Below are 16,260 nucleotides of genomic sequence, written 5' to 3' on the forward strand. Positions count from 1 at the left end.
CACTTTAAAAGCCTGGAAAAGAGCAATTAAAGTTTACAGGTGAAATTACAACCCCAAAACCCTGAGTAAATACCCCAGGACAGGAGGAGTCTGTTTACCGACTGTGTTTGCCCGGACGCCAAGTAACAAGGCAAGCAGCACGGCCACATGTCCTCTGCCTCCTGCTCTCCTGTGCTCTGGGACAAGCAGAGCTCCGCCCAGTCCCTGCATCTTGGAAGGTGCTGGTGAACTCCTGGAAGTCAGTTTTCAAAAACCCCACCCAAGTGGCCAAATACTTTCCTGTAAAACTAATTTCTGCTTCTGCTATTCAATCTTAAAAACATCAGTCTTTCCCATAACCTGCTTCCCATCCCCCAGCCCCTCTTATACCCAAGCCAACAAAGCCAAAGTTTATCTTTTGTGCAAAGTCTAGACTTCATGATTTTAGTTTGAACAGTAGAAACTTCAGGAAAACATAAAACTGGCAGAAACAGGAAGCTGGAATGGAAACTGCTTTTTATTCCTTCCCCTTCAACACGAACAGCTACATTTAATTTATGCACAGACAGTACATCCTAGCTAGTAGCTGTTGATTTTTCAAGGCATTGCAACAACTACTTCAGAGTCACTTCCAGCAACAAATGCTTTGCAGCTCACAGATCCATGTAAACTTAGAACTATCCAATTCATTCATCAGTCTGAAAAAAACCTAGCACCTGTGATTTGGTCATCCTGCAGAAAATATGTAAGACGTCAGATTCAGAACTCTACCTAAGAAACCTAAACACCAGCAATTAGGCCACAGCCCAAGTATCCCAAGCTCTCCTTCCAAGAGACTTCTGGGATACCAGACAGCAGAAGCACATGAAAATGAGGACAGGACCTCATGGATCTCACAAAGATACACTGAAATTTACCATACAAGTGAGCATACACTTTATGAAGTGAGGGTGACTCCCCTCAGGCAAGGGGTAGAAATGACTTTCACACACACAAAAATCACATGGTGGTTTTACAGGTGTACAAATCAACTGGTGCACAGGGCCAGTGCTAACTCTGTGGTGGGGAAATATATGAAACACAGAGATGAAGAAAAACAAGACGAATGTCTCCCTAAAGCAGCCAGTTTTGCTGGCGTGCTGTTTAACTATCTGAACAGATGGGGATGGGTCCAATCTGACTTTTCGGGAGCTAAGCACAACACAGATGAGTTGTTTGGTTTTTGCAGTCTGCATGGATATGGGCAGCTGTACTTGGTAAGACCACACAGCTTCCAGGCCAAAGCTGGACCACTTCCTCCAGCTCAGAGGAGAAAAAATGACTTAGTTTGTAGTATTGTACAGAGATCTTGAAATCATCTCTGCCAGGACCAAATTCCACCTTGAACCCAGGCTCAAGGGTGACCTATTCAGTACATCTTATGCCTCTACTACATGGGGTTTGAGTTAGGTTTGTTGCTGATATGTTGGGGTTTTGCTGATTTTTATTTTGACTGTGCCACAGTCAAAGTAAGAAAAGTACCAGGGCATTCTGAAACCACATCCATTTTCAGCTAGTGGGGCAGGAAGAAAAACACACATCTAGTGGGGTGGGAAGAAGGACACAATTGCCACTTCTATTAAAACTGTGCACCCCAAGCTACATTCCCCTCATGGCAATCCTGGAGCCTGTGAACCTACAGATAGCAAACACCCAAACCCCATGTATGATCCACAGAAGGTCACATATGTGCAAACATTAATGCTAGGGAAAGCCTCAAGATAGTCTTAACAGCTTCCTGAAATTATAGTTGATCCAACTATGCTTCAGACTACAATTAGAAAGTAAAACCACATAACTTATCTGTTTAATTAAAAACATTTACATTATCTGTGTTTGTTTTTATTTTTTTTTATTTTATAGAAGTATTTTTCTGACACTAATTATAAACACATAGGGGAAGACACCAACATTTGCAATGAAGTTGATATTCCTTAAGTTGTTGAGCTTGCCTAATAAACTACCAGGAATTTTACTGTATCCAGAAAACACTTAGAAATCTGATCTACAAAGCTTGCAAAAACTCCCCAAAGGCATGTGTCTGTAATCTTTGGCTCTCTCATAACCTAGACAAGAAGAAAAACCCAGCTCCACTGTATCCTTCTGGCAGCGAACATATCACTTTACTGTCTCAAGGTGGCTGCCCAGATTTAACCATGCCATTTTAATTTTCCTCACTTTCAAGGAAATGAAGCTTATTTCAGTCCTGTAGGTCCCTTATTAAACTAACCAATAAATCCCTCCCAATGCCGTCCCAGTGTTAAGGACAAGGGGAGCTTTAACACACACAGTAGTTTGAAGGGAGATCTAAAAATAGAGCCCATTTTGCCAGTTCATTAAGTAGTCCTGGGATCAAGTGACGGTGACATCTCAATTGATTTCAAAGGAAATGGCACTATTAGGGACACACGGTCCTGGCACTGCACCAGAAGGAACAACTGCCCTCGGACTCCTTGCCTTGGAAAAGCTCCAGCGTGACCAGGCTCTTAATTAGGCAAGATGAGGAGCAGGATTATGGCAGTCTGCACTGTTTAAGCACAAACATCTTAGCAATCCCTTGCCGATCTACAAAAACAAAGACAGCATACAGAGGCTGATACAATTTAATAAGCAAACTGCTTTTCTGCTACCCTCACAGAGCTCCTCAGCTGCGGCCTTTCCCATCAGCGAGCCCACCCAATTCCCCACAGCACAGCCAGTGCTAGCAGCATGCAGACCTGTTTATCCTGGTGGTTTGGGAATGAAGCAGTGAGAACCAGGCTGAGAAGTCTACAGCATAACAAATTCTGTCCTACCTGCACTGGCAAAGCAAGTCCACCAGTGAGACTACTGCCCTTCTTCAGAGCAGCCATGTGAAAGAGGAATGGCTGTGCACAAACTCAATGGGAAAATTCCACATCTTCTCTAGTCCCATTCACACTCTGTCCGGGTCTCCAGCCATGACAACTTTTCCTTAAGCAGCCTACTCCAAACATTTAACCATTAATTGCTCCAACACCAGCCATCAGGATGAACCCAACAGACCTCCACAAGGAGCCAGCATAGACTCTTCAGAATAATGTCCCAAACACCCAATGTAAATCTTCACTTGCTCCCTGCACAAAGTCTTTCTTCCTAGTCCCTTGAGACAAGCTGATGCCTTGAAGCCTTTAACCTTTCAAAAAATTTTCAAGATTTTTTTTTTCCATAATCTGGTGTAATTCTAGCTGTTTCAGTTATTTGAGCAATTACTTACTGCTTTATGGGGCACAGCATGCATTAAGCCTTAAATGTATCTGCTAGGCAGGGAACTCCACATGCCCCTTTTTCCTTACACAGAAAGTAAAATACCTTCACTTTTAAATTAGCTCTTTTTCACCTTAATTGAATCCATCTCACAGATAAATTACAAACTGCAGCACTATAATTTACAAGAATTAACATTGCAAGTGATGCAGAGGACATGGATTTTCTAATATTGGACAGCACTGAGTTTTCCATTCCTTACTGCTCTGTTTTATGGTATGTACAAAGCTCCACAGATCTAGAAGGAGGTTGATAAGTGGGAACACACTGCATCAGGATCTGCAGCAACCAGGGAAATTTTTCCAAAACACAGGACATCCCAAAGGCCAGGGAGCTCCCTAAACTGAACCACAGGGTTCTGAAGAAGGCCAAATTAAATCCAACTTAGCAATTTTTGGTGCAAGCTAGAGGACTCCCTGCTTCCAAAGGGCACTTGCATTGCTTCTCCTCTCTTTCATGACACAAAACTAGAGAACCACTTGGAAGAAGGGATGGAGGAATGAGAAGGAACATCACCTTCACTCCAGCATCAATTCAGTGTCTTGAACTGGCACCTCTATAAAAACCAGTAGTTTGCTCCCCTGGTGCAAAGCTGACAAGGCAGAGAGCAGTTCTGCACACTCACCAGATAGGCCTTGGAAGGGCTCAAATTTGGGCTGTGTTTGGCAGCACTGGTGAAACAAAGCTTCCACCAACTTCCCCAGAAGCTCACCTTGGAAATACACATGCTGGTACCACCAGACGCAGTCCATACTTCTCCTGCCCAGCCAAAGGAATGGGAACCCAAGCCCTCCTTTACTTTAACAAAGTGTTGGAAAACTCATGGTTCATATGTAGCAAGAGATCAGGAAATCTGATAAACAGTCAAGAACTGGAGCTGCCCAGCTCTCTGAATAGGTGGAAATGCCAAATAAACAAAACAAAAGCTTTTAAAGTAGTGTCTAGTCTGCCACTTTCACCAAATGCCTGCACTCAAAAGCAACCCTAAGACTTCAGTACAATGCAGTAGTTGCTAGACAGGGAATTACTATTTACTTCAGGAGGCACAAACCCCTAACAGTTATTTTTATGTCTCCTTAAATTCTACAGAGTAGTCATACACAAACCTGCACAAGAAACAAAACCTGGCATTCACCAGCACAAAGAGAGCAGCAATATCTACCCGTGCCCACTCTGTAAACAGACTAGAAATGCCCTGTGGCAGAGCTAAGATATTCTCATCTTCGTTAATGTTATATTTATTTTTTACAAGACTCTCCAAAACCTTCTTGAATGTGTTTTAAATACCACTGTTCAGAGGATGCTGGCAGGTTCTTGATGAAGCAGGGTCCCAGCTGTGCTGGCTCCAATGACTCATTGGTCAGAGCTACAGCTAAGCAAAGCACACTCAATTTTCAGATATCCAAAGAGTCACTAAAATTATTCATAATGTTTTGAAGAGAAAAAATCTTCTAAAAAATACCCTTTTAAATAGGAAGAAATGCAGGAAATGGCTAATGCAGCAATGTTTTCCAAGAAACATATCGCAGACAACACATGCCTTAGAAACAGTAAGATGCTCACAGCAAAACAGTTCCCAGTCCTTTTTGGACAAAATTACTCTTCTTCTGCAGTATATTATGATTTTCCACTAGAAACAGCTTTTGAGCTAAAGGAAATCAAATGCAAACAAACAGATCCCTGCTGTTCTCTTTTTTATGCTTTATGCTTTTTCCTCCCAAACATCAAAAAAGCAGGATATATGCTTTCCTTGCAGTTTAGTCACTGCCCACGAGATGTCTCTTTGTACTGCAGAGAGATCTCAGCAGACCAGTCTTAGTAAACAGCAGAGACCCAAGGGATTCCATGAATGTATGACAAACATGGAACTCAAGCACTGCGAAAGCTGGTTCAACTACTCCATTATTTTGTTTAATACATGCTCAGTTCATGGTTTAGCACAAATATTGAACCTTTACATCATAAGAAACAATTAATTGCTTATATATATATATATTTTTTTTTCCTAATGATAATCTTAATTCCCAGTGAAGGACAAAATGTGCAATAATCACTCTACAAAATAAACAGTTCTCCTGAGAATGAAAAAAGACTTTCCTAATACTGACATCAACCAACAGCTGCAGAGAGTGTTCCCATGACACCACTGGTGGGAGCTTTGGATTTCAGCTCCAAACTGGCATTTTATACCATCCTAAGTATACAAGAAAATACAGAATATGTAAGAATTAAATGTCTTTCACACTTGAATGAAGTGTCTTTCATACCTGCATCTTCAAGGAACTGAAGCCTCATGCATTATGGATGCTGCACAGCACATCTCAAATTATTTTTACCTGATTCCAGCCAAGATAGGACAGTGCACACAGTCAAAAATTTGCAGATGTGGTACTGAGACATTCACACTAACTCAAAAATTCTAGAGTGTGCATCATCCTTCTGCTAATATATGTGAACTGCATGGCTGTGACAGCATTTCTCTTGTTCTACTGCCATGAGGGTGTTATTTTTAGCTTGTTAAAGGCAGTTCATCTCCTTCAAAACTGGGCATCTATCCAAACAGCCAAACGAGAGAGAGGCTGTACTGTATCTGATGCTTTATGGGAAAAGCCCTCATTCACAAAAACAAGGACCATGCAGACCCTGTACTGTAGGTAAACTTGTGTTTCTATTACTCTGCTGACTTGACTTTCAAATACATCACATGGGAAGAGCTAAAACTGTAACTCTGGGCATTGTCCACACTGTTATTTATAGTCATGTATGAGAGGTTATGCTCCACCATCCCAAGCAACAGGAGGTATTCATGATTTGTAGACAGCATCGTGTCTACAGAAAACCCTTCAAGTACTGGATCCTAGGTGAAAAGAGCTTTCTCTGGTCTTTGCCTTTTAGCTGGAAGCAGTAGAAAAGGCCCAGAAGGGCGGGGAGCCAGGCACATGGAACAATAGTACTCTGAGGACCTCCCTCCTGACATGAAGAACCTACTCATGTTAATGTCTCCTCGACAGGTGAATTTTACAATGTGTAAAAAAACCCCAGTAATCCAGTGACACTGCACCCCTGGAGATCTTTCAGCACTCTTCCTCCTCCTCCAGCTCTTCCCCCAGCCCCGACCAGTGTCACAGCACCACAACCAGCCCATCGCTGAGCAACTCCCCAGCAACAAGTCCAACTGCAATTGCTTATTTTAATGTGATAGGGCTTCTAGAAACAACACACACTGTGTGAACAAGATTTGGACTCCAAGCATTTTATCATTTTCTCTTGCCCAAATTCCTAACTATATTTACTCTGAAATCTTGTGTCTGGAGTCACTGTAGCACACAATGTATCTCATCAGCCATAGCATGAAGGAAGGGCACTGCATGGGCACAGACCCATCAATATGCTGGACAAGACTACCTCAGAAAGGTATAGTACAGCCAGACTTTCAACAAATTCAGCATTTACAGCTGAGCAGAAGCTGTGAGCCATGCCAAAGTACAGCTGGACCTTGCCCTTGCCTGCCCCTTCTAAAAGTGATGGGGCACAGGGCAGGATCTGCAAAGATTGCCAGTCATCACCACAAAGTGGAAAAGAGTTGCTGAACTCTTCCCATTACATAAAAAACCCCCACACCAGGCTCATCAATTTCTTTCCCTTCTCACCCACCCCAACTAAAGCCTTTCTCTGCTAAGCAAATTTCTGCCAGGAAAGTATTTTTCTTGCTTTTCTCCCAGCCATTCACACTGAGGAGTGAGCTGTGTTTCTGCAGCCTGTGTTGAGACTGCAGTGCCCTAATGGGAACACTCCAGTACTCCAAGTAACGAGGGCCCCTCTCCACGCCCTGCACACATTTAATTGTTGAGTTATGCTTCCTGTTCCTTCTCAATGCTAATGCTTTCTCTGAAATTCTTTCTCAGTGTTTCCAGGAGAACTTTTGACCCCAAGATTGCTTTTAAAGTTATGGCATTGTTATCCAGTTCTTCATTATGCTTGCAAGGCTACAGGTAATTATGCATGGATTCCCTGGTAAGACAGAAAGGCTCATGACAGAAAACAACTAGTCAGACATACAGCACAGAAAAAAAGTATAAACTGAGAGGGAGTGGAGTTAAACAAATGCAATTCTTCACATTCACCAAACAGGTTTATTTATCCCCTTTCAGCTACATGTCTTGCATGAAAACCACAAGTGGGCTTTGGCAGGGATCAGGCAACCCGGATCACACAGGGAACCTTTAACAGCACACATCCTGTTTCTGTTGCTGGTAGGAGGGTTAGGACCTTGCAGGGTCACGGATGTCTCTGCATGCCACACGCCCAGCACTGACAAGAAGGCACACATCCCACACTTCAGGTCATCTCAACATGAGTAAATATGAGTAGAAAGGCCCTGATACCGCACAGCAGAGGGTCACACAGCTGGGAGTGCCACCAGAGGTGGTGTCGTGCCTGCACGGTGAGCTTGGGCACAGGGAGGCAAATTCCCTTCCCAGTGCCCTCTCTAAAGGAAGATATGAGGGTGACCTCCTTTTCTCTTTTGTATAGTTCTATTCTGCATGGGACAGACTAAGCTCAAGGTCCTGCCTCCAGCATCAGGAATGGCAGATTTAACAATCTGTGGAGAATACATGATTTAAGTACAGAGGAGCAGTCCCCAGCCTTCCATCTGTGCCTCCAGCAACTACAGATCCAAACTTTCCGAGGCAGACATCATCTTGCTGTGTTTTACTAACCTGTAGAAATTTCAAGCCATTAATATAAAGCTGGTCACCGAAGCTGAACATTTAAAAAATATTCAGACTATCAGATATTGAACCACACGAAGGCAAGTAACTTCTGAAGGAACTAAGAATGGCACATGCTTCTATCTAGGGACCAAAAATCCCCCAAATTCATTGGACACTCTGCAAATTCTGGGTAGATGAGCCTTCTCTTTAGAGTTCACTTCCCAGGTCACTCCACCAGTCAGCAATGCAATGACAGATTCAATTTCAAGCAACAGAAACACTAGTAAAAGAGAATTACAATTAAAAATAAATCATCCAAGGCAAATACTATCATATTATCCTATTTCACACTTGGACATAAATAGTGATATTTTAGAATAGCAGTGCCAATAGTGATATTTTGGAATAGCAGTGTCAACTGCACATGGCAAAATATGGATTGGAGTAGAGAAGTTTAAAACCCCCGAAATGTCTCAGGACCATTCAGGATAACACAACTCTCTGACAAGTGTTTCATGTCTGAAGTCAAGCAATGTTTTGGACAAACTACTCCTGAAAGAAATGCACTTTAAGGATATTAATGTAATCCTTTTTCTGCCTGGCAGCACAAGTTTTAACGAAGTTAAAAATTTAAGGCATGTTTCATGTTAAACATGGTTTTACATAAGAAGACTATAAAAGCAGAACTCCATTTAAATTGTAGTATGTGATCTTTATTAATGAAACTTAACAAGTGGACTTTCAAGTAAGACTTAAAGTGATACTTCTCCTAAATTACAGTTTTCAAGTATCACTAAACTCCTCTGCTGTGTCCTGGAGAGGCTGACTAGCTCAGACTCTATTTTCCTGTCTGAAAATGCCGGAGCAGATCTTAAAAGAATTGAAAACAACTGCTCATGGGAAAATTTTTTAATGACCAGCATCTAGAAAAGATATTTTCATTTTTACTATTTTTTTCACAGATTTTTAAAATAAGCCAGGTTGGAAGGGACCTTGTGGGGATGTCCCATTTCAAAACAGTGACAACTTATATCATGTCCCTTAAGAGCCTGGTCCCACTGAGTTCTAAGTAGCTACAAGGATGAATATTTGAATACACACCTTCATTCCGAGTGATTGTTTTTTCTAATAGTTCAGCCTTTAGGCAATCAGGTGCTAAAGCAGCAAGTCCATCAGGTCTATTAATTATGGTTCGGAACACTCAGCAGTGAATTATATTCACAGAGTAGTTAATGACACAATACCTCTGACAAACTTAGAAGCTCCTGCAAGTTTTTTACTATCTTCTAGACTTGTTTAAGAATTAGATAGACATTGTTCTGGATCAGAAAAGGGACAATGAAGCCTCAGCTGACAATAAAACATTCTGAATTACTCATTATGACATAACCACTGAGCACCTGACAGCATCTCTTTTAAGTTCCTCCAAAGCCCCGCAGAGTAAACATGAAAATCCATTAACCTCTTGTCAGAGGTGAGAAAGGCAACGCCTGGACAGGGCTGAGTTGGGAGTCAGCTTCAAATCTAAGACCTCTGACTCTCAGACTGAGATCACAGTCTCAGTTACCTGGTGCAGATCTTGAGTAACACCCATCCTGAAAGTCCAATACAACTACATTTGCACTGATTAAAAATAGTCCAGCTTAGTTCCTGCTTTAATCCTCAGCCACACTGTCATTCCTTATCTAGAGTACAGATATAATGGAATATATGCGAGAGAAAGAAAAGACACGTGAACATCATCAAAAGCATGAGAGCAGCACAGAGCAGTGATTTTCAAAGCAATTTTGCAATAATAAATTGGACTATGCATTTATATAAATTTAAAAATAAAATCTTGTGATGCTTTGTTTTCACACTGGCTTTGAAATCAGCTTTTAAGCTTTGCTATGAAAAATCCCCCCCAGTCTTGCTAGGTGGAAAAAAGCCACATGAATTTTATCTTTTCCATACATTTACCTTCCTCTGTGGTATGCAGTATTTGCACAGCCCAGCCCAGCTCAGGCTGCCCAGACCTGATTGGGATGGAGGAGGAGATGAAGGTAAAGCTGAGAGGTTTACACAGTACAGACTGCCCACCCCAGGCTTCAGAGAGACATGTCTGCACTCCAAGGCTGACACAGCAATTGCAAGGGGAACACAAACATTCTGTGCTTTGGATCAGAAAAGCAATGATTTAATCTGCAGATCAAGATAAAACAGAAGAGGCTCTGAAAGTATATCACCAGTAACTTATTATATTTCTTTAAATTACATCCTTTCAACAAAAGAAATTACTAGAAGCAGACAAGACAACAAGAAAAAAACCCCTGCTGATAGCCTTCTAAAGTGCTTACTGTACCCAGATTTCTGTGATTTCCCCTCATCCTTCAAATGATGTATTCTGAAAGCAAAGAGCTATTGCCATCAGGGGTGAGAGCGCCCAACAGTCAGGCAAATCCAGCTGGCTCTGAGTTAGTGGCCACCACCACTGCCAGCTGCAGTGGCACTGCGATGGACATCAGGGCAGGCTCTAAACTCAAGTCCAAGCAGAAGGGCTCTGGGAGGCTCATGCAGCTGTGTCCTCATGGTCACAAATACCTCAACCCTCTTGAGCTTCCCTGAGCACTACATTTATCTGGAAAGGAAACACTTGATGAAAAAGCCATCACTGGCAGAGCTTTGTTGGAATAGACACGAGGAAACAAAGTGACAAATAACTCCCAGTGTGTGCTGAAAGAGTCAGTGGAATGCCAGGGAGCTTAATCCTGAAGCCACACATAATTAAATTTTGTCAAAACTGATTTTTATATTTAAGTGCTGCTGAGCCATAACCTTATTATAAATTACCAGAATGGAAAGCATGATATGTAGAAGAATTCAAAGTATTTTTATAGTCAAAAGAATGCTTAGATGCCCACTCAAGTTTGCACACAAACACTACACCAACATCAGCATGCTAAGTGACCCCATTTGTTTTTCTCTTCATCCCCCCAAAAAGGCACCCTGGCACATAGAAGAGAAGACAGTGAAGAAATAACAAAATTTGTCGGAGTATTAAGATGTGTGAGAGTGTTACAAACATTGACTCAAAGTAAGTCAGAGATGACAGGCAGGTAGGAAGTAAACGCCAGCATCATGAGACTCATCCTGTAGAACAGTCTTTTTGCTCAGGTGTAAGTGTAAAAATATAAAATGAAAACAAATCACCAAACCAGTATCATATCTGAGCCATTCAAAGGTTTAACTGATTTATTTTAACTGATTTAAATGGATTTTAACTAAACAGTTAAAACTGTTTAATTTAACTGGTTTGGTTTTTTTTTTAATTGTATGCATTTTTGTAGAAAAGTGTGTGAGGGGGAGACAAGAAGGGAAAATAAGAAATAGATAAAACCTTCAAGTGAATCCACCTGTCTTCCCTTGCTGGAAAACAAGTCCACAAGCTCTGTAGATTAGAAACGTAATTTTATTTTTTTGTCTGCACCATACAAGAAAGGCCCAGAAGACCAACAAAGTTTCTTGCTACATAACAAATAAATAACAATAACAATAACTTCTTAATGCAACCCTGAAAGGAATGCAAGTGAGATTATCAACCGGCAGCATTTATTCAGAACTTCAACTATAGTTCACAGCCAGAAATTCCTGTCCCTCCTCCAAAGTGTCTGCTGGCTTTGACAGAGCAAATACAAACTTCAAGACTTGGATCATAAACTGTTCAAGAAGTTTTGTTAGAAAAGGAGGAGAAAGAAGAACATGTAACTGCGTAAGCATGGCAAGAGACTTTGCATCAGATCCAACAAAAGCAGTTGAAGTGGGTGGAAAACAATCGAAGAGAAAAACAAAACCATGATTGCAACATAGGCTGGAGGCCTCGAGAGCTCCTATTCCCTGTGCTGCTGCCTTGCAGCTCAGAGATGGCAGGGGCTGTGGTAAATGCCATCGCTTTTCCAGCTTCTCCCCCACATCCTGCACAGAGGAGGGCTGGGTGGGATGGGATTGCCTGGTCTCGAGGACACGCTCTGTGTCAGGGTGTAGAAGAATGTAACAGATGCAAATGGGCTTTGAGAGAGAGTAAAAATGTCACACCAAAACACACTTACAGCAACCAGTTTTTCAGGAGATACATTCACTCCTTTCACATCTTCTTCTTCCGGCTCTTCGTTTTCTTTATTGTCAGTGCAAGAGACAGAGTCTTGGACTGAACAAGTGCTAAGCAAGTCTGGCAAACTGGCAGATGGGTATTTCAGAAGATCCCCTTCAGAAGATTCCTACCCGAGAGACAACACAACATATTACATCACATGCAGAACAACACCAGTGTCACAGTAAAACTGCCCCATCTCACCTGCCAAGTGTGAGCTCCCTGGTAATCCTCCCTGTGCTACACACTTCCACATGCTCAAACTTTTAATGGTCTGGTTATAAAAAGCAGGCTTGTTTTTGAAGTGTATATATAGTAAACATAGGCCAATACACGTTTAAAACATTTAGATTTCATAATGAAGAATTTAAAATAAATGCTTCTTAGGCAGCCTGCTCCTATCCACTTTGGATTTAGTAAATGTTACTGAGAGTGAAGTGAGAGTTGACCGACCTCATTATTCATTCCATTGCAACCCAAATTGCACCCTGTGCTCCTGTTCCCTCTCTATGGATGTTCCCTTTACATTTTTATGTACATACAGACATAAGAATAATACTGTGACAATGCTGCTTAGGACAATACAATGAAAGCTGACCCACCAATCCTCTACCAACTCATTCCTGATGCTCAAGCATCTGCTTCCAGTCTTTGCCATGTTTTCTGGCAGGCAAACACATGCCTCAGCCAAAAGCAGTGGCCAGACAGACTCACTGCTTTCAGAAGAAATTCTGTATTACTGATCACCAGACCAAAAGCCAAAGCTGCATGCCTATACTAACTAATAATGTTCAGAGGGAGCTACAAGGGAACACTTCATCTATCTACACATTTTCTGGGGCTGCCAGAAAAATGGCACAGGTTGTATATCCCCTCCTGCTTGCCTTTCAAAGTCCCTCTTCCAGGGACATGAAAACTGTCCAAGTGCACAAAGCAGGGGACAAGCAGATTCACAGCCTGATGAGGAAAGTGAAGTTTTATGCCCTAAGTTTATGCATTATGATTATTTTAATGAGGTCACCATAGGAACAAGCACTTAATTTTAAGGAGAAATAAATGCAGTCTACTGCCTTGTGCTTTGGCAGAGTCCAGCTGTCTAAAGGAAACACAAAATGTACCACTTCAGGACAAAACGTGGTGTTTCCAGAATAAACACTTGTGGGGTTAATGCCAGACTGTGACCCTGAGGAAGGTCCGCAATGAATTTCAACGTCTAACAGAAATGCTACAGAAGTCACAGACTCTTCACTTTGGATATAGTGGAATAGAGCCTCTTCTTGAAAAACATGTGTAGGCAGCATCCAGGGAAGCCCTAAAAGCATCCAGACATTAAAACCACAGAAACCTGCTTTTCAATGGCAGAGGAAATCTGAAGGTGAAGCTAAGAAGAAAATTTAAAATTCTGACATGGTGGCTTGCTGCCACACTGGAAATGCAGGTATATGAGTGCACTGTTTGGGCCAAGATGTTCCTGTCACCACCTCAAAGGCCCTGGTGACCTCCACATTGCAGGCAGGTCCTAATTTGAGATCCCTGGGTGCTTTTGGGAGTGGATTGGCCACCCACCAAACACCTGCAGCAATCCACGTCCAGGGGCAACAGGATATGCTCCATGGAGAAGAGCAAATAGAGGTGAGTGGGATTTTCTTAAACAAAGAAGCAAAATATTATGTAATATCCTCTCAACCTCTTTGGTAATCAAGGCAGAACGAAGAGCCCAACTGATAAATGAGTTCCAGTCTCATTTCCCTGAAGTTTCATGTTCCTTTATCTGTAAGAGCTCCATTCCACACTATTAACAAGGACAAAATAAGAACTCAAGCCAAGAGATAATTTTCAAGAAATCTCAGGCACACAGATAGGACAGAGATGAGAGGTACACAGGTTGTGCAGGCAGGAAGCAGAAGAGGCTCAAAACAGCCTGTTTTACTTAGCATGTAATTTTAAGAAAATGGTTTTGGCCGAAACTTAGATAATGTCTGCATGAATAAATACTCATCTGCACACTGAGTGACAGTGACAGTACAAGCAAATCATTAATTTGGCCTATACTGTGCTGATTTGCCACAGATTTATGGCAGCTACTGATATATTTCCCCTTGCTATGCATTAAATTTAGAGCAGCAAAAGTGCACATGTGATTCCCTATGGAAAATACGCCCTTTTCACGCAGCACTTGCTCAAACACTTGCGGATGTACATTTGTGAGACCCAGAAGATGTCTGTACCTTGCTAGAGACCACCAGCTGCACCAGGCCAGTGGCCGAGCGGAGGAGGGCTACGGCATCCTGGTGGGAGAGCCCCACCAGCGACTGCCCGTTGATCATGAGAAGCTCATCGCCAGCCATCAGCCTGCCATCCCTGCAGAAACAGAGTGGGAACATGGAGCTGCAGGGTGGTTCTACCACAGTGCTGGGCTCCACTGGAACGTGGTGGGGTGTGGAGGCATGGACAATGTATGATCTCACTATGCTAAGCTTGCACCTGATCAGTGCAGTACTACTTTCTAGAAAAAGGGGCTCAGAAAAGTGCCCACAGGAAGTCATTGTTATAACCAGGGGAATTCCACCCTCTTTGCAGGTCTGAGACTCCACAAGTCTTCTCTGTGACCCACTGGATTAGTTAAGGGAACAGCAGCAAGCCCCATCTCCACCCCATCAGGAACAGCAGGGCAGTCTGTAAGCATCCTGGGGTTGCACAACTGATCCCATGGGAAAGGCACATCTTCCCAAAATGGACTTGGGGGAAAAGCCCAACAAGCCATCAGGCTCCTTGGTTTTCCCTCCACCACCAAGCAAGTGTTTGATCTGTCTACAGTACCTTCTAGAAGGAGCTTCAGTGATCAAACAAAAAAAAAAAATTTTTAGTCTGATAATGTCCATATTCTCACCCTCACACCATGGGAGGGCAAAACCCCTGAACCCCTCTCATGAACCCAGGTAACAGCAATGGCCATGGTTACTCCATCACACCCACCACCATGAAGGCACCACTGTCACCTCACCTGTGTGCAGAGCCGCCTTCCTCCACATGGGTGACGATGATGCTGTGAGGGGACCGCTTTGACCCTCTGCCTCCCATTATCTGGATTCCCAGCCCGTCTGTCCCCTTCCGGATGTGCATCTTCCATATGCGGCAACCTTCTTGCTGAGAGAAAACGTGCAGAAAGTCCTTCAGCTTGGATTTGGAGAAGGCTAGGAGGGTATGGGAGGGTACAGGAGGGAGCTATTTAGCACCTTGCTGCCCTTCACCACACACCTGTATAGCCCAAGTTATACTGGTGCTTCTGCTGAGCTTTGCTATGTTAGCTGTGGTCCAAGCGAAGGAGGCAGAAAGGAGGAGGCAGCACAGAGCAGGGTCAGCACGTAGAAGTTTCCTTGCAGGGGTATTTGCAGCTTTTATGAGGCACACAGAGGTGCAGCTCTCCATGCTCTGATCCTTCCTGGAGCAAACAGTGGCCTCAAACCCCTTCGCCAAAACTCAAGGATGAGACGTGCAGGGCTGCACAGACGCGGCTCAAGGGGGACCTTGAACATCAGATGGTGCAACTGCTATTGCAGCAGGGACCAGATTTGCATGACATGGCAGTGCTTCCCTCTCCAGAGGGGTTTGCAGAATTTGAGACACAGGAAAAAAAACCACCAACTTCAAATTTTCAGTTGCCAATCAAGTATTTCTTACTGGGCAGCTGTGGCACAGATTGTAAATAATAAGTTTACCCACTGTGGAGAATAATTTTCAGCATAAGCAAGGTAATAAGCAATGTTCAGGACACCTTCATTGGTTTTGATTATTTTTAATTGCTGTAAAGGTTTAACCAAAAAGTGGTTTACAAACTCCAGAGCAATATGAAATGCGAAACAGAAACTAGCTCCTGTGAGTCCTATTGGCAGGAAACACAAGTGTGACAGTATCAGCAGAGCAAAAAAGGAAAGAGAAAAACAAGCAAGCAAGACAAGTAAGGCAGTTGCCAGGATGCTGTCAGAGAGGGGAAGAACCAGGACTACGGGATTATGAAAAGCCCTTGGAAATTTTCAGGCTTGTAAGACAGCAAAATGCACAATTCAGAGGCAATTTTTAAGCCATGTGTTGTATTCACGAGGCACCAGGTCAGCT

The 16,260-nt window shown here is 42.8% G+C and overlaps 1 protein-coding gene across 10 annotated transcripts in view; it reads right to left on the reverse strand.

Moving 5' to 3' along the window:
* Positions 1-16,260, reverse strand: part of PDZD2 (PDZ domain containing 2) — a 201,078-nt gene that overhangs the window by 39,635 nt on the left and 145,183 nt on the right. For 6 of the 10 annotated variants that reach the window (XM_085567090.1, XM_085567089.1, XM_085567091.1 and 3 more), the window contains 3 exons: positions 15,149-15,291; positions 14,373-14,505; positions 12,104-12,271 (listed from right to left, as the gene is read on the reverse strand). The exons of 1 other annotated variant lie outside the window; for it this stretch is intronic. In XM_085567090.1, the coding sequence (XP_085423216.1) occupies positions 12,104-12,271; positions 14,373-14,505; positions 15,149-15,291 (444 nt within the window). Of the gene's footprint in view, positions 1-98; positions 9,961-12,103; positions 12,272-14,372; positions 14,506-15,148; positions 15,292-16,260 lie in introns of those variants that run through there. 3 more of the 10 variants (XM_085567095.1, XM_085567096.1, XM_085567097.1) reach the window with 2 other exon arrangements.

This window comes from Lonchura striata, chromosome Z (genome assembly GCF_050655825.1).
Source record: "Lonchura striata isolate lonStrDom1 chromosome Z, ASM5065582v1, whole genome shotgun sequence".
Classification (NCBI taxonomy): domain Eukaryota; kingdom Metazoa; phylum Chordata; class Aves; order Passeriformes; family Estrildidae; genus Lonchura; species Lonchura striata.